General features: G+C 33.3%; 2 protein-coding genes across 3 annotated transcripts; both read left to right on the top strand.

Moving 5' to 3' along the window:
• The first annotated feature begins 3,674 nt into the window (after nt 1–3,674).
• Nucleotides 3,675–8,768, top strand: KLRC2 (killer cell lectin like receptor C2). Of its 2 annotated transcripts, none has more exons than XM_054526815.1 (6): nt 3,675–4,228; nt 4,714–4,812; nt 5,352–5,396; nt 5,941–6,092; nt 7,674–7,774; nt 8,657–8,768. In XM_054526815.1, the coding sequence occupies exons 1-6, from the start codon at nt 4,048–4,050 to the stop codon at nt 8,766–8,768; spliced, it is 690 nt and encodes a 229-aa protein (XP_054382790.1). In that variant the 5' UTR covers nt 3,675–4,047. The 2 variants fall into 2 exon arrangements, with proteins under 2 accessions (XP_054382790.1, XP_009245734.2); XM_009247459.2 differs by having other exon boundaries at nt 3,675–4,339.
• A 7,921-nt stretch (nt 8,769–16,689) lies between these two features.
• On the top strand, nt 16,690–21,624 carry LOC100459192 (NKG2-F type II integral membrane protein). Its single transcript, XM_024256757.2, is given in 7 exon segments — nt 16,690–17,129; nt 17,510–17,578; nt 17,581–17,607; nt 18,134–18,178; nt 18,720–18,871; nt 20,560–20,641; nt 21,494–21,624. Coding segments are annotated over 7 exon segments (798 nt in total). The 5' UTR covers nt 16,690–16,837.
• The last annotated feature ends 491 nt before the right edge of the window (nt 21,625–22,115 follow it).

Below are 22,115 nucleotides of genomic sequence, written 5' to 3'. Positions count from 1 at the left end.
GACTTTCACTTGCTACTTACTCACTGACTCACCCAGGGAAAATTCCATTTCTGAAGTCTTCATTCATAGTAAGTGCCCTATAAAAGGACGCCATTTTAACCTTTTTTTAACCATATTTTACTGTTTTTTTGTGTATATATAATTAGACAAACAAAAATTACCATTCTGGTCACTGCTTACATTATTCACTACAGTAACATGTTGTACAGGTTTGTATCCTTGGAGCAATAGCCTATCCAATATAACATAGGAGTGTAGTAGCTGTACCATCTAGGTTTGTGTAAATAAACTCTATGATGTTGACGCAGGGATGAAATTGCCTAAAGACATATTTCTCAGAAGTATCCCTGTCATTAAGCAAACAATAACGGTATAACACTATTTAATGGAAAACACCAAGTGAATGTTTGTAGCAATAGTAGACATCAGCGCTTCAAACTTGAATAGAAAACATTAGCGAATAATACATTATGTGGCATCTTTAGTGAATGATTTTATTGTTTTAATTCCATAATGTGACTAATAGAAAAAATTAACCTAGTTTATGAAAATGTAATAAAATATAAATATAAATAAATTTACTTGTAATAGAAATAGATACAATATGAACACAAGCATATATGCATATGACATAATTAATTTATTTTGTGAAAATATATTACAATATATTTTATAGAAAAACATATATACCTAGCCACCATTAGCCATTCTGATGGAAGGGCAAATAATAATTCTCACTGCAAAGAACTAAATATGGATTTAAATTCCAACTTTTTAGATTTTAGAGAATAGCCGGGCACGGTGGCTCACGCCTGTAATCCCAGCACTTTGGAAGGCCGAGGCAGATGGATAACGAGGTCAGGAGATCAAGACCATCCTGGCTAACATGGTGAAACCTCGTCTCTACTAAAAATACAAAAAAAAATTAGCTGGGCGTGGTGGCGCACGCCTGTAATCCCAGCTACTCAGAGGCTGAGGCAGGAGAATCGCTTGAGCCCAAGAGGCGGAGGCTACAGTGAGCCGAGATGGCACCACTGTACTCCAGCCTGGATAATAGAATTATGCATAAACATTCCCCCTTTTCTTGATAGAAAATAAATGATGAAACGATTTTTATTTAATACAACTAGACAATTTATAGTTTTTTACCTGATGTTCATATACCATTTTTTTTTTAATTTTTGTTTATTTATTTTTGAGACAAGGTCTGGCTTTGTCACCCAGGCTACAGTGCAGTGACACTAACACAATTCACTGCAGCCTTGACCTCCAGGGCTTAAGTGATCCTCCCACCTCAGCCTCCAGAGCAGATGGGACTACAAGCAAACACCAGCATCCTCGGCTAATTTTTGACTTTTTTTTTTTTTTGAAGAGATGGGGTTTCATCCTGTGTATCATGCTAACCTCAAACTCCTGAGCTCAAGTGATTCTGGAGTGCTGGGATTACTGACATGAGCTACCACGCCCGGACATTCATGTATCATTTTACTTGTGTTTTAAAAAATCTCTGTTTTCTGGCCTCCCCATTTTTAAAAATTGTTTTTACCTTCCTTCATAGTTTAACTTAGGCTTTAATCATTTACAACAAATATTTCTATTAAAATGCAGACAATAAGTCATGATTAGAGAAGGAATCAGTGAACAATATAGTAGGTAGTTTTTTATTATTTCAGTCTCTGGCATAGAGATATAGCTCAGTATTGTTTAATATGTTATTCTTTCAAGAGACATTTATTTTAATCAGAGGAATCTGGTTAACTTATATAAAGAAGAAAAATGAATCAGGGAATTTTAAGAACTAAAGCAAAGAAGATAAGTTTGAGAATTCAAGTCAGTTACAATTCAGATGAAAATGTAGCGTTTTCTCAAAATAGGGACAAGTACATTAAATTCGTATTGATAAGATTATTATTTAAATTTTTTTATTATGATAGCAGTGATATTATAGGGGTATATGATAAAGAAGTATATAATGCCAACTTTTAGGCACCTTGTCTAAGTGTAGAAAGTAAACATCTAAGATACTTTTGAAAAGTTACAAGACTTTGGTGTTTGTGACTGAGATGGAAACAATTAACTGCATGGATCAAATCTCTGCTCTCCCCTCATCTTGTTGACTATAAAAATAATTTCTAAGAGGCACTTGAAAATGGACAAACTAAATGACACACTAGCCACCCAAAGTCTCCTATATTCTAAAGTGTGTGATGAGACAAACTGATTCAAAATAGCCCTAGGGTGAGAATTTCCTGTTCAAATCTGCAGTGACACATTGGTGAGGAATCTACTTTTTCCACTCTTGCCTCACTCTGATCCTTCAAAGGGCAGTCTGTGAAGATCACAGATAACGTTTGTGTCTTTCAGAGGTAACCTGACCTCTCCACTGAAGGGCGTGTGGCTTTCTGATGACAGTAGGTAAGTGTTGCTACTCTCCCTGTTTTTCTACTAGTTCATCTCATTTAGTAGAAGATTGTAAATACTGGCTGTGATGCACCTGAGGTAAAGTTTATATAGATGAAAATTAAGGTAGAACTTTCTTCATGTGAATAATTCAAGGTGAAAAACAAGCCAAAATATAAAATATGTTTGAGGATTTCTTAGAGTATTCACATTATTGCCGTTGGAGAATCACTCAAGTAGATGCATACATAATAATAGGTTTGCCAATCAATGTAATTTAGAGTGAAACCCATAACCATCATGACAATGAACAATTAATTTTGGATTTTGTAATCATTACTGGTTTAATTGTATATTACATTTAGACCAAACTTTAAAAATAAATTTTTAAAATGGATACATCAAATTGTGAATGTCAAACATTAATTATCAGTCACATACCTAGATTTCATGAAAGCAGTTTTAATTTTTAATAAAAGGATGAAATCATTTCCGTAAAATGCAAATCTGACCTTAATTATAAACAATTGGAAGACTTAAAACAATTGAACCAAACATTGCAAAAAAGATGTACCACACTGACATGAGACGCCTAACTAATGAGTTATTTTAACACACTCTAATGCAAATCAGAAATAATAAAATGGCAATTGTGTTAAAAATAGTTAAAATATCTATTTTGTATTCAGTGCTAATATGTGCCAGGTTGTGTGTTTAGTTTTTTACATACATTATACTTTATAAATTATTTTTCCCAATGTAGATGAGTAAACTAGGTTAGTAGACACTAAGTAATTTAGTAAAGGTCACACATTATAACTTGCAAATCTAGAATTAATTGTAGTCTCACTGACTACAGAGCTCATTGACTAGATTATTAAATTACATTATCTAAACTATTACAATTACTTATACAACCAAAGCGACCCTCACTGACTTATACAATCATAGGAGCGTTCTGAAAGTTTCATTGGACACTATTCTTCCATAGATGGCCCACACGTTTATTTATCATTTTAAGTTTTCCTATTTTAGTCATTAAATCAATTACCAATTTCTTGTGTAAAAGAAGCAATTTAAAAATATATTTTGTTTTCAATAGTATTTAGTTTACGCATAGGGTAATGTAATGTTTTACAAGATATAAGATATATTTTTAAAATTTTAATGATTTTTCTGATTTCCTGATTTAGAAAAAAAAAGTCATTTGACAATACCTCAGGTCCTTTTAATAAATGAATGTAAGTCACTAACAATGTATTTTAGTATAAGAAATTACTCTATATGCTGACAGAACTATTTAATCTTATGGCACACAATCCTTAACCATCAATGACTCTTAAAACTATGATAAAATTAGTGTATTTCTAAATACAGTATTTTAATTGTTAACATATGCAGTCTATTGGTGTTAAACATTTTTGAAGAATCTAACCTTAATTTAATACAAATTTTTTTCATGAACCTCCTAGTTCTCACAAGTTTAATGTTTTTATTGTTCCCACTAGTAATATTATGTCAAATACAGAATACATCTAAAAAATTGCCAATTATATCATGTGATTTTTGTTTAAAGCTTTAGGAAATTAGTAGCAGAATTTTACCTTGGTTAACAGCAAAGTAAACATTATTACTCAGCCCCAACACATGCAGATTGCTTATACCAGGGATCCTGTCAAAATATACACCATTTATAGCTTCTTAAGTGCAGTTATCATAGAGCACAGTCCCTCACATCACACAGCTGCAGAGATGAATAAACAAAGAGGAACCTTCTCGGAAGTGAGTCTGGCCCAGGACCCAAAGAGGCAGCAAAGGAAACCTAAAGGTAATAAACGCTCCATTTCAGGAACCGAACAGGAAATATTCCAAGTAAAATTAAACCTTCAAAATGCTTCTCTGAATCATCAAGGGATTGATAAAATATATGACTGCCAAGGTAAAACATTAAATATATCTTCAATATTATTGTTCTAGGATGTGCAGTTGAGTGCAGAAGGGTGAGGAAAGATTAGGGAATATTTTGCACTTGTGAGAATCAGAGTTCATAATTGGGATCTAATATTCTAATATGAAATCAGAAGACTAATTTTATTCGGGCATTGTTCAACTGTAATCTGCAATCAACTCATGGAGCATTATATTTACTGAAAATGAAATGGTATATTCTGAGAGAAAGATTACCAGAGTAGATGTAGATTTAGAGGCCAGAGTTTATTGTTGTGTTTCCCTGTGCATGTGGGTTCTCTTGCACGTAATCCTAATCAACTTTCTCTCTCCCTTTTCTCAGTGCCTCTCTTTCTCTCCCTGCAGGTTTACTGCCACCTCCAGAGAAGCTCACTGCTGAGGTCCTAGGAATCATTTGCATTGTCCTGATGGCCACTGTGTTAAAAACAATAGTTCTTATTCCTTGTAAGCATATTCTTGAAAGATTAGAAGAGAACGTTTTAATTTAATGCTGGAAGTGCCTCAAAATATTTCATACTGTTGAAGAATAGAACTCTTATTTTAATGTATATATTTGTACCCAAAAGTAATATTGTTATTCTGAACTTTTCACAACTATAAATAACAAAATGATTGTAGAGAACATTTGTTTATTTTTTTTGCGTGTGTATTCTATATGTGTATACACACACACACAAAGATAGATATGTTTTCTGATTTCATAAGTCAAAGCCATGCTATAGGAGAAAAGTATTTAGAAAAACAAATTAATTTTTGAAAGCAGTTACATCAAATACTACAAGAGATGGTGAAGTTTTGTGCTAAAGTCTTTAAAAATATTTCTTTCAAAGATTTATTCATTTATTTTTATAGAAAAAGTTAATTTTATTAAAGATTGTCCTCATTTTAAATAACACGCAAAGTTTCAAAGTGAGAAACTAAACTCGTTATGATTTATCTAGATATTAGTTTTTATAAAAATAATTTTAATTTTTCTATTACAGTCCTGGAGCAGAACAATTCTTCCCCCAATACAAGAACCCAGAAAGGTGCATTTTTATTTTCAACATTCTGATAGTAGTACAATTTATATTTTGTGTCTGTTTTAAGGCATGTAAAAGAATAATGGCATTTTTGCAGAAAATAAGGCATAAAATTGAGCCATAAATATTTATAAACAAAGATTATAAGGCAGCATTTCCTTTTCTCCAATAAGTAGAAATACTTGTAATCATTCTACTCTGTTTCTCCCAATTAACAGAAGTTTCCTACTGTTATGAGATGATATGACATAAATAATTTTACTATCCTAAGAAAGCAGTTGTGTATCACTGATGTTCAAGACATGTGTAGAGTGTATTTTTGTTTGTTGGTTTGCTTTATATGGGAACACAATTAGGGGATGAGAGGCTAACCCTAGTCTGTGCATGTGTGTATGACTGACTCGGTTATTAAAAAACATATATTTATAAGCCTGTAAGGATGCATAAATATGTTAAGCACATATATGTTTATACTGTTGCAAATATGTAAACTAATTTTTATTTGTAAACATTCATATTGTTCTGCATAGTAATTCATATCTTTATTTAGCACATCATTGTGGCCATTGTCCCGAGGAGTGGATTACATATTCCAACAGTTGTTATTACATTGGTAAGGAAAAAAGAACTTGGGCAGAGAGTTTGATGGCCTGTGCTTCAAAGAACTCTAGTCTGCTTTCTATAGATAATGGAAAAGAAATGGTAAGATATAAATGTTTCAAACATTTTATGAAAAGCTTCTTTCAGGGAATAATACATTTGTAGAAAACATCCGTGTGTGTACATATATTTAGCTTATATATTTTCAAGTGTATGTATTATTCAATTGATTGACTTAATAATGTTTTTAAAGTTATATACTGCTAATGTACTTTTATTTTCAGTTTTTGCTTTTTATGGAAAACCATGCTTCCATTAATGCTTTGAATCCACAATGAATTTTACTATTTAATTTTATTGAGCATGATATGATCTGGTCATGCAGATTGATTGCAAAGTGAATGAACTCATGTGATACAAGTCAGATCATGAAATAAAAGTTTCCAGCTCTAGCAGTTCCACCCCTTTGTATGCCCTCATGACTTATCCTGACTCCTCTCCAAAACACTGTCTTGACTTTTAAAGTTATAAATAATGTTTGCCTGTTCTTGAATTTATATAAAGGGAATCATACAGTGTGAATTTCATGTCTGTCTTTTTCACTCCTATCTCATATTCTGATATTTATGCAGTTCCTCCATATTATTGCAGTTATCTGTAGTTTGTTACGGTTCACTGCTGTACTATGTACAAAGAACACTAAGAATCCATTCAGTCCTGTGTCTTTAAATGGGGAAGTGAGTCTCATGCCCTCAGGGCAAAGAGGACCCTGATGGTGCACAGGTAGTCATGGAGTTCCTTTGCTGAGCCTCCTTACCCACATCCACCCTGGTGTCTCTTGGTATGAGAAGAAAGCACTTTCTCTGGCTCTGTATTGGTAGCAGGTCTCCTGGTAGATCATGCTTGACAGTGGTACCAGCCTTGCCTGATGTTGTGGATGGGACTCCCCTTCAATACAGAGCGCTGAGGCTCCTCTTGTTGCCAGGTTGGGTACAGGCCTAGGTCACCTTCTTCTGTCGGGTGGGGAACTTAACATGCTCGCTGAGACACTTTGTTGATCCCTGATGCTAGGATCCCAGACAATTTCATCTTTCTCTTTCCACCTGTCAGAGTTCTCCATTGCTTTTGTCTTTCATTAATCCCAGAGTTTATAGTTGTTTTTAGTAGGCAGTAGCAGAGAGAGATGAGTCTACACCGCCTGGTCAGGACCCCCGTTATTCCACAAAACCGAAACAGATAAAAATTGAGGGCTTATCTAGTTAAAGAATGGTGTGGTGCCCAGAAAACCCAGTCTGTAGCTTCTATGTCATTTATTTCTGAATGACAACCTCTCAATTCCCTTCTAAATCTCCAACTCTGAGAAATATAGTACAAAAATAGATTGATTTAGTCACAATATCTGGAGGAATGAATGCACAGTATCAGGAAACTTATTTAAACCCTTCCTGTGTTTATTCTGTTAAGTGGAGTAACTATTACATTGCAAGGATTAAAATGTCTTTATTAACATGAGAATAAAAATGAAAGTACAAGTATAAACGTTGAAGCGTTCATTTAAATCAAAATTTCAAACATTTATGAAAGTTTTTGGCACTGCAAATAGTGGTTTTCAACTTTAATATATTGATTTTGTAATGTTTTCATAAGTATTATTTAAGTGAAAATTCTTTTGTTTTCTTTTAGAAATTTCTGGCCACCATTTTACCTTCCTCATGGATTGGTGTGTTTCGTAACAGCAGTCATCATCCATGGGTGACAATAAATGGTTTGGCTTTCAAACACGAGTAAGTTGTTTTGTATGGTGCTATATTAAAAAAAACACATATAAAGGATAAATTCAGAAGAATAATATGAATAAATTTATGTGGAATCATAGACACGAAGAAAGATGTGGAAAGTTAGTGAAATGTTGATATAAATATTTTAGAATAGACCATAGTAGTCCATATATGTCAACCGCTCATTGGTCAGCTAGTAACTTTCTTGGTTATGAGATGGACCAGGGGTGTCCAATCTTTGGCTTCTGTGGGCCACACTGGAAAAAGAATAGTCTTGGGCCACACATAAAATACACTAACACTAACAATAGCTGATGAGCTAAACAAAAAAATTGCAAAAATATCTCAGAATGTTTTCAGAAAGTTTACATATTTGTGTTGGGCCGAATTCAAAGCTTCCTGGGCCACATGTGGCCCATGGGCAGCGAGTTGGACAAGCTTGAGATGGACTATCAGGGAATTGCAGTGCTTGTTTTCATTAAAAAGTCACCCTTATTTTACTTAAGAATATCCTCAAAGCACAATAGTAGTGCTGTTGGCATATTGCTTATAATTTTTTATTAGTAGTTATTGTTGTCAATCTCTTATTGTGCCTAATTTAGAAATTAAACTTTATCATAGTTATGAATGTGAAGAGAAAACATAGTCTCTCTATGGGTTCTGTACTATCTGCCATTTCAGGCATCCACTGGGGTCTTGAAACATAGCCCCCGTGGATGAAGGGGGACTACTGTATTTAGTGTTCAGAATAATGACTGTTACTAATATTAGAAAAATTTAATTACCCTTTTTCATAAAATTATTTTCTTACAGTACATGGAAAATGCTTTTGTCTCATGGGTCGTTTGCATAAAATGTAACAGAAGTATGGATTTTTCTCCATTACAGGATAAAAGACTCAGATAATGCTGAACATAACTGTGCAATGCTACATACACGTGGACTTATATCAGACCAGTGTGGATCTTCAAATATATATCATTGTAAGCATAAGCTTTAGAATTAAAGTGTTTGAGTTTCCAGTTCATCAGATAAATTTTATATTTGTTAAAATAGAAATGATATTATGATTGCATAAGTCTTAAAATGAATTGCATAATTTGCTCTAATAATAAGAAAATTCTAAATAAATTATTGAAATATAATACACACAATTTAAAAAGTACAGATATCCTGGCATTGAAGTCAGGCTCATTTTGCTTAACATGATGTTTGTGGCATTCAGCCTTCCTAAAAGTTGCATGCTATGTGGGTCAGTTTATATGAAGTATCAAGAACAAGCAAAACCATGGAGACAGAAAATAAAATAGCGTTGCCAATGCCTAAGGGAGGTTGAAATAGGTGTCCACTAATTTCTAGAATGTTTCTTTGTGTCAGTGATGAAAACTTTCTAAATTTCAGTAGTGGTGATAGTTGTAACTCTGTGAATATACTAAAAATCACTGATTTTTTATTATTTTAAGTGGATGAAATTTATGCTATATACATGATACCTCAATAAAGCTGTCCAAAAAAAATATACTGTCCTGGGATTGCTTGAGTCTGCATTTAATCTCTAAAGTATTTTTTAAAGATTAGCTTCTTGACATTTCCAATCAATATCATATTGTGTCCGTCAATGTACTGGGTTCAATGTACTGGGTTCTCTTTAATTTCTCTCTATCATATTATGTATTTTGGGGGATTGAATCATACAGAAATGCAGATATTTTACATTCATGCCTTTGTAAATGGCATCCTGATTTTAATATTCCCTTTAATAATTTTTGTTACTGTAAATAGAAATACAATTGATGTCTGCATTTTGATTTTATATCCAGTTATTTCACTTATTTTACATATTTAAATCTATCATTTCAACTATAGATTTTTTCTGGGTGTTCTATATAAACAGCAATTTTATCTGCAAATAATCACACTTTTATTTTTTCTATCCACGTGCCATAACTTATTTTTTCTTCATTTATTTTCTCTGGCTAGTGCTTTATATCTGTAATTGAACAGAAGGTACAATCAAATTTTGCATGTATCATGTGTATCGTTTTCTGGTTTTGGCAAAAAATAATTCAACATATTCATATTTACAAAGTTTGGTGTTTTTTTCATCACATCTTTCTTATATTGAGGCAGTTTTAGAATATTACTTTTTTCTAATAGATTTTATCAATTGTTGTAACTTTTTTATTACTTGAAATGATATATATAACATTTTATAAAATAAATTTATATAACATTTTATAAAATAAATTAGTTTTATTTTTGTCAAATGTTAAACTAGGCTTTGTTTCCTAAACAAATCCATGCTGATCATTGTATATTGCCCCTTATAAAAATATCAGTGCATTGTTTCTTCATCCATGTTCACAAGTATATTTGACCATGTTTTTATTTATATCTATGTACTTGAAAAAGTTTTGGTCTCAAGGCTATCTTGGGAGGATTTTCTCTTTTTTTCTATAGCCTGGAAGCATTTGTTAAGAGTACTGCTTTAGCCATAAAAAAGGATGAGTTCATGTCCTTTACAGGGACATGGATGAAGCTGGAAACCATCATTCTGAGCAAACTATCACAAGGACAGAAAACCAAACACCACATGTTCTCACTCATAGGTGGGAATTGAACAATGAGAACACTTGGGCACAGGGTGGGGAACATCACACACCTGGGCCTGTCGGGGGATGGGGGGTTGGGGGAGGGATAGCATTAGGAGAAATACCTAATGTAAATGACGAGTTAATGGGTGCAGCACACCAACATGGCACATGTATACATATGTAACAAACCTGCACGTTGTGCACATGTACCCTAGAACTTAAAATATAATAATAATAAAAAAGAGTACTGCTTTATTTTTAAATGTTATCATTCACTAGTGATGCCATCTGAGTTTGCAGGCTATTTTTGTAGAAAATTTATGTCTAAACTGAATTTCTTCAATACATGTAGGGTTTACTCAGATTTCTATTTGAGGAACTATATTTTGGTAATGAGCATTTCCTAGGAATTTTCTATTTCATATGGACATGAAAATGCATCAATAATATAGTTTTATTGCCTATTTAATAACTGTAAAGACCATAATGGTATTGCCATGTTTAAACTAGAAATAAAATATCTGTGCCTTTTCAAAATCTTCCTTTAGTAGTCTTTTGTGACCATTCATCTTGATCATTTCTTTGGCCCATATGTTATTTTGACATATATTACTGAATTAAAAACCATATAAGGTTCTCAGATTTTTGTTTATTGACTTCTATTGTAGGTAAAATATAGTTAGAACATTTTCTATGAAACTGGAAATGTTCTTCATCCCTCTGTAAATGTGGCTCATGTGGTGAGGTACTAGTTTTAAATATTACTTATTTTTATTAATTAATGTTAAATTTGAATAGCTACATTTCAACTATCTCCTAGCCAAGCTTGGCTAGTGGTACTACATTGAAACTGAGTATATGTGTGAGTGTGTGTGTGAATGTATTCATATGAGTGATGGTTACTTGTCTAGCTTAAATCTTTCTATAGGCTCACTGGCCTGTCTTGTATTAAGCATCAAGAGAAGAGTCTTTAAAATCTCATTTATGATTGTTTACTTGTTCACTTTTTCAATTATATGTTGAACTTGTATCATTAGGTATATGCAATGATAAAAAGTATATTACTAATGGTTTGGAAAATTAATTTATCATTATGAAGTATATTTCCCCAATTTCAGTAAATTTCATCTTGGCTCACTGCAGCCTCGACCTCACCTCCAAGGCTCAAGCGATCCTCCCACCTCAGCCACCAGAGTAGCTGGCTACAAACCAATACCACCATGCTGGCTAATTTTTGTATTTTTTTGTAGAGGCGGGGTTTCATCATGTTGACCAGGCTGATCTTGAACTCCTGAGCTCAAGAAATCAACGCATCTTGGCCTCCCAAGTTGCTGGGATTACTGACATGAGCCACCGCGCCTGAGTCCTCATGTACCATTTAGCTTGTGTTTTAAAAATCTACTTTTTCTGCCCTCCCTATTTTTAACTAGATGGTGTTTTAAAAATTACTTTTCCCTCTCTATATAGTTTGATTTAAGCATTAGTCATTTACAACAAATATTCCTATTAAAATGCAGACAGTTATGATTGGAAAATAAATCAATGAACAAGATAATGAGTGGTTTTTATATATTTCAATCTCTGGCATGGTAATATAGTACAATATTGTTTAATAATTTATTCTTCCCAGAGACATATATTTCAATGAGAGTTATCCGATTAATTTATTTTAAAAAAACTGAATGAGAGAATTTTAAGAACTATCAAGAAGGTAAGTTGGGAATTTAACTTTGAGAATCGATGTCAATTACAATGAAGTGGAAAATGTGTTTTCTCAGAATAATTAGTGACAAATACATTAAATTCCTATTGGTAAGATTATTATTTTAAAAATTTGTCATCATATTAGCAGTGATATTATAGCGGTATATGATAAAGAAGTACATAATCCCAAGTTTTAGCCACCCTGTATAAATGTAGAAGTTAAACATCTAAGAGACTCTTAAAAAGGTATAAGATTTTAGTGTTTGTGATTGAGATGGAAACAATTAACTGCATGGGTAGTAGTCTTTGTTCTCCCCAAATCTTGTTTACTATAAAAATAATTGCTAAAAGTCACTTGAAAATGGACAAACTAAATGACACCCCAGTGGCTCAGTCTCTTATATTCTGAGGTGTATGATGAGATAAACTGATTCAAAATGGCCCTAGTGTGAAAATTTCCTGTTCAAATCCAAAGTGATACATTGATGAGGAATCTGCTTTTTGCACTCTTGCCTCACTCTGAGTTTCACAGGGCAGTCTGTGAAGATCAGAGATATCTGTGTTTTTTTTTTTTTTTTTTTTGAGACGGAGTCTCACTCTGTCGCCCAGGCTGGAGTGCAGTGGCGCGATCTCAGCTCACTGCAAGCTCCGCCTCCCAGGTTCACACCATTCTCCTGCCTCAGCCTCCCAAGTAGCTGGGACTACAGGCGTCCGCCACCACGCCTGGCTAAGTTTTTGTATTTTTAGTAGAGACAGGGTTTCACCGGATCACAGATATCTTTTGTGTCTTTAAGAGGTAACCTGACCTCTCCACTGAAGGGCGTGTGACTTTCTGATGACAGAAGGTATGTGTTGCTAGTCTCCTGTTTCTCTACTAGCTCATCTCCTTTAGTAGAAGATTGTAAATATTAAATGTGATGCAACAAGGTAAAGTTAATACAGAATAAAATCAAAGTAGAACTGTCTTTACATGAATAATTCAGGGTGAAAAACAACCCAAAATATAATATATGTTTGAGGATTTCTTAAAGTATTTACATTATTGCCTGTGGAGAATTAGTCAAGCACCTGCATACATAATAATAGGTTTGTTAATCAATATAATGTAGAGTGAAACTGATAAATATTATGACAATGAAGAATTAATTTGAAATTTTATAATCATTATAGATGTAATAATAATTTATATTTAGCCCAGACTTTAAAAATGAATTTTTTAATGGATACATCAAATTGTGAATGTCAAACATAATTTCTCATACACATACTTATATTTAATTGAAGCAGATTTTTTTAAGAATGTAATAATGAAGTCGTTCCCATAAAATGCAAATCTAAACTTAATTATAAATAATAGGATGACCTAAAAAAATTGAGCCAAACATTGCAAAAAAGATGTACTACACTGACATGAGACTCCTACCTAATTAGTTATTTTACACAGTCAGTATGAATTAGAAATAATAAAATGGCAATTGTGTTAAAAATAATTAAAATATCTAATATGTATTGAGGACTAATGTGCGCCAGGTTGTATGTTAAGTGTTTTATATATATTATACTTCATAAATTATTTTCCCCAATGTACATTAGTAAACTGGGGTTGTAGACACTAAGTAACTTTGTAAAGGTCATGCATTATGAGTTTCAAAGCTATAATTAATTTTAGGTCTCACTGGCTACAGAGCTCATTGACTAGATTATTAAATTATATTTTCTGATTTATTACAATTACTTACACAACCAAAGTGACCCTCGCTTCCTTTTAAAACAACCACAGGATCTTTCTTTTTTTTGTTGTTTTTTGTTTTTTGTTTTTTTTATTTATTTATTTTTCTTTATTATTATTATTATTATTATTATTATACTTTAGGTTTTATGGTACATGTGCACAATGTGCAGGTAAGTTACATATGTATACATGTGCCATGCTGGTGCGCTGCACCCACCAACTCGTCATCTAGCATTAGGTATATCTCCCAATGCTATCCCTCCCCCCTCCCCCCACCCCACAACAGTCCCCGAAGTGTGATGTTCCCCTTCCACCACAGGATCTTTCTGAAAGTTTGAACTTAAAGTGTTCTTTCATAGATGGTCCAAACTTATATTTATCATTTTCAGTTTTCCTATTTTAGTCATTAAATCAATTACCAATAACTTCTGTAAAATAAAGAGTTAAATCTTTTTCAATAGTATTTAGTTTATGCATAAGTTAATGTAATGTTTTACAAGGTATAAAATATTTCTTTAAAATTTTAACAATTTTTCTGATTTCCTCAATCATTCAGAATAAAAAACATTTGCCAAGACCTCATGCCCTCTTTTTGATGGGGTTGTTTGTTTTTTTCTTGTAAATTTGTTGGAGTTCATTGTAGATCCTGGATATTAGCCCTTTGTCAGATGAGTAGGTTGCGAAAATTTTCTCCCATTTTGTAGGTTGCCTGTTCACTCTGATGGTAGTTTCTTTTGCTGTGCAGAAGCTCTTGAGTTTAATTAGATCCCATTTGTCAATTTTGGCTTTTGTTGCCATTGCTTTTGGTGTTTTAGACATGAAGTCCTTGCCCATGCCTATGTCCTGAATGGTAATGCCTAGGTTTTCTTCTAGGGTTTCTATGGTTTTAGGTCTAACATTTAAGTCTTTAATCCATCTTGAATTGATTTTTGTATAAGGTGTAAGGAAGGGATCCAGTTTCAGCTTTCTACATATGGCTAGCCAGTTTTCCCAGCACCATTTATTAAATAGGGAATCCTTTCCCCATTTCTTGTTTTTGTCAGGTTTGTCAAAGATCAGATACTTGTAGATATGTGGCATTATTTCTGACGGCTCTGTTCTGTTCCATTGATCTATATCTCTGTTTTGGTACCAGTACCATGCTGTTTTGGTTACTGTAGCCTTGTAGTATAGTTTGAAGTCAGGTAGTGTGATGCCTCCAGCTTTGTTCTTTTGGCTTAGGATTGACTTGGCGATGCGGGCTCTTTTTTGGTTCCATATGAACTTTAAAGTAGTTTTTTCCAATTCTGTGAAGAAAGTCATTGGTAGCTTGATGGGGATGGCATTGAATCTGTAAATTACCTTGGGAAGGATGGCCATTTTCATGATATTGATTCTTCCTACCCATGAGCATGGAATGTTCTTCCATTTGTTTGTATCCTCTTTTATTTCCTTGAGCAGTGGTTTGTAGTTCTCCTTGAAGAGGTCTTTCACATCCCTTGTAAGTTGGATTCCTAGGTATTTTATTCTCTTTGAAGCAATTGTGAATGGGAGTTCACTCATGATTTGGCTCTCTGTTTGTCTGTTATTGATGTATAAGAATGCTTGTGATTTTTCTACATTGATTTTGTATCCTGAGACTTTGCTGAAGTTGCTTATCAGCTTAAGGAGATTTTGGGCTGAGACGATGGGGTTTTCTAGATATACTATCATGTCATCATGAACAGACACTTCTCAAAAGAAGACATTTATGCAGCCAAAAAACACATGAAAAAATGCTCACCGTCACTGGCCATCAGAGAAATGCAAATCAAAACCACAATGAGATACCATCTCACACCAGTTAGAATGGCAATCATTAAAAAGTCAGGAAACAACAGGTGCTGGAGAGGATGTGGAGAAATAGGAACACTTTTACACTGTTGGTGGGACTGTAAACTAGTTCAACCCTTGTGGAAGTCAGTGTGGCGATTCCTCAGGGATCTAGAACTAGAAATTCCATTCGACCCAGCCATCCCATTACTGGGTATATACCCAAAGGACTATAAATCATGCTGCTATAAAGACACATGCACACGTATGTTTATTGCAGCATTATTCACAATAGCAAAGACTTGGAACCAACCCAAATGTCCAACAATGATAGACTGGATTAAGAAAATGTGGCACATATACACCATGGAATACTATGCAGCCATAAAAAATGATGAGTTCACGTCCTTTGTAGGGACATGGATGAAATTGGAAATCATCATTCTCAGTAAACTATCGCAAGAACAAAAAACCAAACACCGCATATTCTCACTCATAGGTGGGAATTGAACAATGAGAACACATGGACACAGGAAGGGGAACATCACACTCTGGGGACTGCTGTGGGGTGGGGGGAGGGGGGAGGGATAGCATTGGGAGATATACCTAATGCTAGATGACGAGTTGGTGGGTGCAGCGCACCAGCATGGCACATGTATACATATGTAACTTACCTGCACATTGCGCACATGTACCATAAAACCTAAAGTATAATAATAATAATAATAATAATAATAAAAGAAAAAAATAAATAAAAAAATAAAATAAAATAAAATAAAATAAAATAAAATAAAATAAAAAAAAGACCTCATGCCCTTTTAGTAAACGAATGTAAGTCACTAACTTAATGTATTTTAGTATTAAAAGTTGGTCTATATGCTAACAAATTATTCCTCCATCTTTAGCACTCAATCCTTACATTAATGAATTTTAAAATTGTCATACAATTAGGGCATTTTATTTTCAAATTTCAATTTTAGTTTTTTACACAAGTATTCTATTGGTGATAAAATATTTCTGTAGAATCTGACTTTAAATTAATGAAGATATTTATATTCAATTACTTCTTAGTTTTCACAAATGTATTGTTTTTTATTGTTCTCATTAATAATATTATGTCAAATATAGAATGCCTTTTAGAAAATGACCTATTGTTTGAAGAGATTTCAGTTTAAAACTTTAGGAAATTAGTACCAGACTTTTATATTGGTCAACAGCAAATGAACATTATTACTCAGCCTCCAACACATGCAGTTTGCCTATACCAGGGATCCTGTCAAAATATACACCATTTATAGCTTCTTAAGTGCAGTTATCATAGAGCACAGTCCCTCACATCACACAGCTGCAGAGATGAATAAACAAAGAGGAACCTACTCAGAAGTGAGTCTGGCCCAGGACCCAAAGAGGCAGCAAAGGAAACTTAAGGGCAATAAACGCTCCATTTCAGGAACCGAACAGGAAATATTCCAAGTAGAATTAAACTTTCAAAATGCTTCTTTGGATCATCAAGGGAATGACAAGACATATCACTGCAAAGGTAAAACATTAAATAGATCTTCAATATTATTGTTCTAGGATGTGCAGTTGAATGCAGAAAGGTAGAGAAAGATTAGGGAATATTTTGCACTTGTGACAATCAGAGGTCAAAGTCAGGATCTAATATTGTAATATGAAATCTGAAGCCTGATTTTATTCAGGCATTGTTCAATTGTAATCTGTGATCAACAACTCATGGAGCATTATATTTACTGAAAATGAAATGGTATATTCTGAGAGAAAGATTACTAGAGTAGATACAGATTTAGAGGACAGAGTTTATCATTATGTTTCCCTGTGCACGTGGGTTCTCTTGTATGTAAACCTTCTCATCAACTCTCTATCTCCCCTCTCTCAGTGCCTCTATTTCTCTCCCTGCAGGTTTACTGCCACCTCCAGAGAAGCTCACTGCTGAGGTCCTAGGAATCATTTGCATTGTCCTGATGGCCACTTGTTAAAAACAATAGTTCTTGTTCCTTGTAAGCATATTCTTGAAAGATTATAAGGGAACTTTTCACTATAATGACTGGAAGCGCCTTGAAACATTTCATGATAATGAGGATTAGAATTCTCTTTTTAATGTATATATCTGAACCCCAAGATAATATGGTTCTTCTGAACTTCTCAAATTTATAAATAACAGAATAATTGTAGAAAACATTTGTTTATTTTTGTGTGTGTATTAAATATATATGTATATATGATACTCACACACACAGATGATTCAGACATGTTTTAAGAGAAAAAATATTTAGAAAAATTAATTTTTGAAAGTGGTTAGATCAAATATTATAAGAGATGGTGAAGTTTTATGCTAATGGCTTTGAAAATATTTGTTTTAAAGATCTCATTACTTTATTTTTATAGAAAAGTCATTTTTATTTCAGATTGTTCCAATTTAAAATAATTTTAAATTTTGTATTTCAAAGTAAGCAACTGAAATTATTATAATTTGTCTAGATATTAATTTTGTAGGAATTACTTTAATTTTTCTAGGTATTGGAGTACCGGAGCAGAACAATTTTTCCCTGAATAGAAGAATCCAGAAATGTACATTATGATTGTCAATGTTCTGATGTTAGTACAGTTTATATTTTGTCTCTAAAGGGATGCAAAATGATAATAAAATGTTTTGGGAAAATAAACTATAACATTGAGCCATAAATGTTTATAAAATAAAGATTATATGAGGGCATTTCCTTTTCTCCAATGATAAGTAGAAATACTCAGTTAAAATCATTATACCCTCTTGTTGCGTTTAATTAAGTGAAATTTCCTACTACTATAAGATGATAAAAAATAAACAATTTTACTGTACTTAAAAAGCAGTTTTGTTCAGTGATGTTTAAGACATGTAGGGTGGATTTTTGTTTGCTGGTTTGCTTTATATGGGAACACAATTAAGGGATGAGAGGTGGACCTTTTGTTGTGCATGTGCGTATGAGTGACTAGTTATTTTAAAATACATATTTAACGGCCTATGAGAATGCATAGATATTGTGTACCTATATGTTTATAGCTTTGCAAATATATAAAATAATTTTCATTTGTAAACATATTTTTCTGCATAGTAATTCATATCTTTATTTAGCATATGATTGTGGCCATTGTCCTGAGGAGTGGATTACATACTCCAACAGTTGTTACTACATTGGTAAGGAAAAAAGAACTTGGGAAGAGAGTTTGCTGGCCTGTGCTTCGAAGAACTCTGATCTGCTTTCTATAGATAATGAAGAAGAAAGGGTAAGAAGTAAATGTTTCAACACTTTACTAAAAGCTTATTTCTGTCAGTATCATATTTGTAGAAATCATCCATATATTTACACATATATTTACTTCATATATTTTTAAGTCTGTGTAATATTCAACTGACTTCATAATATTTTTATATTCATATACTGTTAATGCACATTTGATTATTTTCAGTTTTGTTTTTCATGGAAACCCATGCTTCTATAAATGTTTTTATCGCCAAATAAATATAAAGAAAACTAAGCATGTCCTGGTCATGCATATTGATCACAAAGTGAATGGATTCATGATACAAGGCAGATCATGAAATAGAAGTTTCCAGCCCCAGCAGTCCTACCCCTGTGTATGCCTTCCTCACTTTTCCTGCCTCCTCTCCAAACCTTTGTATTGACGTTTAATGTGATAAATAAGCTTTGCCTGTTTCAGGATTTATGTCAAGGGAATCATACAATGTGTATTTTCATGTGTGTCTTCTTTTACTCCTATATGATATTTGTGCAATAATGCAGTTAGCTGTTGTTTGTTGCTGTTCATGGCTGCATGATGTACATAGAACACTTACAATCCGTTCAGTCCTGTGTCTCTGGAAGGGGAAGTGAGTCTCGTGTCCTCAGGGACAAAGAGGAACCTGGATGTGCACGTGTAGTCATGAGGTTCCTTTGCTGATCCCTCTCACCCGCACCTACCCTGGTGTCTTTTGGTTTGGGAGGAGAAGCACTTCCTTTAGCTCCTAATTGGTAGCAGGTCTCCTGGTAGATCATCCTTGCCAGTGGTACCAGCCTTGCCTGGTGTTGCTGGCAGGACTCCCTTTCAATACAGAGTGGGAGTGGGTTTAGCTGAGCCACCTCCTGTTGCCAGATTTGGTTCTGAGAAACAGAGGACTAGATCACTTTCTTCTGCTGAGTGGGGGAGTGAAGATGCCCGGACCACTCTGTTGATCCCTGATTCTGGGGTCCCAAACTATTTTGCCTTCCTCTTTCCACCTTTCAGAGTTTTCCTGTGTGTCTTTCATTACTTGCAGAGTTTAGAGTTGTATTTAGTAAGGAGTAGCAGAGAAAAAGGAGTCCATGTACCTGGTCAAGACCATTGTTATTCCACCAAAACCAAATCAGATAAAAGCGAGGGCTTACCTAGTTAGAGAGTGGTGTGGTGCCCAGAAAAGCCAATTTTTGGCCACTGTGTCGTTTATTTCCTCAATGGCAACCTTTCAATTTCCTTCTAAACTTCAAGAAGGAAAAGTTCCACTATGAGAAACATAGTGGAAAAATACATTTATTTAATCAGAATATCTGGAGAAATACATGCACGGTATCAGGAAATTTATTTCAGTTCTTACTGTGTCTGTCTTACCAACACAAGCAACAGTTAAATTACATGAATGACAATTTTGCTAATTAAAATAAGAAGAATGAATGTACTAAGTATAAAAATTGAAGAGTTCCTTTTAAGTCAAAATTACAGAAATTCGTTAACAGTTTTTTACACTATAAAAGTCGTTTTCAAGTTTACTATTTTGTTTAATGTGTTTATTTTGTTTTGAAAATTAAACATCCTGTGAAAGAATGTATTACCTGCACTTTTAAAAATTAATAAATGTTTAGAATTCAAAGAAAGCACCTAAAAATTAATAAAATCTTTTATAGTTATTATTTAAATGAAAATTTTTTATTTTTCATTAGAAATTTCTGGGCTCCCTGTCAGTTCCCTCATGGGTTGGCATCTCTCGCAGTAGCAGTGATCATCCATGGGTGTCAATAAATGCTCAACGTTCAAATTGAAGTAAGTTTTTTGAATGATGCTATATAGTAGAAGAATATAAAAGGTCAGGTTCAGAATAACATTATGAATAAATTTAAGTGCAATTATAGCCATAAATAAAGATGTTGAAAGTTAGTAAAATGTTGATATAAATATTAAGGAATGATCCACAATTACATTTTCTGTGGTTTTAGTTACCCAGGCTCAACCACAGCCAAAAATATTAAAAGGAAAACTCTAGGAAAAAAAAATTCATGAGTTTTAAATTGTTCACTGTTCTGAGTAGTATGATCAAATCCTTTATATAGTGTATGGCTCCATCTCACCTGGGACATGAATCATTGCTTCATCCAGGATACCTGCACAGCCTAAGTTCCCTGTCCATTAGTCACTCAGCTGTCTCAGTTATGAGATCGACTAAGGTGGTATTGTACCGCTTGTGTTCAAGTCACTCTTAGTTTACTTAATAAAGGCCCCAAAATGCAAGAGTATTTATGCTGGCATATTGTTATAATTTTTCTTTTTCATTATTATTAGTTTGTTTTAATCTCTTACTAATTTGTAAATTAAATCTCTTGCCTGATTTGTAAATTAAACTTTATCAAAGGTATGTATGTATAGATAAAACACAGTATATATACAGTTCAGTACTATCTATGATTTCAGACATCCACTGGGGGTCTTAGAACATATCCCCTGTGCAGATGGAAGGACTACTTCACTCAGTTTTCATATTATCAACTCATAATATTATTATATGGAAAATATCATCTGTTTTTACAATATTCTTTTCTTACAATTTGTAGAAAATGCTTTTGTTCCGTGAATTGTTGCCATACAATCTAATGGGATTATGGATTTTTCTCCATCACAGGATAACAGATTCAGATATTGGTAAACATAACTGTGTAATGCTGCACTCATCTGGGCTTAAATCACACAGATGTGGATCTTCACAGCTATATAATTGTAAGCGTAAACTTTAGAATTAAAGCAACTGAATTTGGAGTCTGTTCAGGTAATTGTAAATTTCATAAAATGGAAATAATATTTTGATTGAAAAAGTTTTAAAATAAATTATGTAATTTGTCCTAATAATGAAAAAGTTTTTCAAAATCAGTTATTGAAATGTAATATACACACCACTAAGTACAGATATTACTGCTGTTGTGTCTTGCTCTTTGTACTCAACATTATATTTGTGGCATTCAGTCTTTCTTAAAGTTTCACAGTATGCAAGTGTGTTTATATGAAATATCAATACTATACAATCCCATAGAGACAGAAAGTGGAATAGTGGTTGCCAATGCCTAAGGGAAAGTTGGAATAGACAGTGACTGTTTATTGTTAATGGTTTCTTTTTGGGATGACGGAAACTTTCTAAATTTCAGTAGTGATAGTCATAACTATGAATATACTAAAAGTAACTGACTTATGCACATTAAATGAATGAAATTTACGCTGTATACATGACATC

The sequence above is a fragment of the Pongo abelii genome, chromosome 10 (genome assembly GCF_028885655.2).
Source record: "Pongo abelii isolate AG06213 chromosome 10, NHGRI_mPonAbe1-v2.0_pri, whole genome shotgun sequence".
Taxonomy (NCBI): domain Eukaryota; kingdom Metazoa; phylum Chordata; class Mammalia; order Primates; family Hominidae; genus Pongo; species Pongo abelii.
The sequence above is the reverse complement of the archived record's forward strand: the minus strand, read 5'-3'. Positions and strand labels throughout refer to the sequence as shown.

Bases quoted from the DNA above. Each gene is read 5' to 3' on its own strand.
- KLRC2 (XM_009247459.2), top strand. From the start codon at position 4,048: ATGCAGATTGCTTATACCAGGGATCCTGTCAAAATATACACCATTTAT. The intron at 4,340-4,713 runs GTAAAACATTAA...CTCTCCCTGCAG, and splicing joins TAAAATATATGACTGCCAAG to GTTTACTGCCACCTCCAGAG. The intron at 7,775-8,656 runs GTAAGTTGTTTT...TCTCCATTACAG, and splicing joins GGTTTGGCTTTCAAACACGA to GATAAAAGACTCAGATAATG.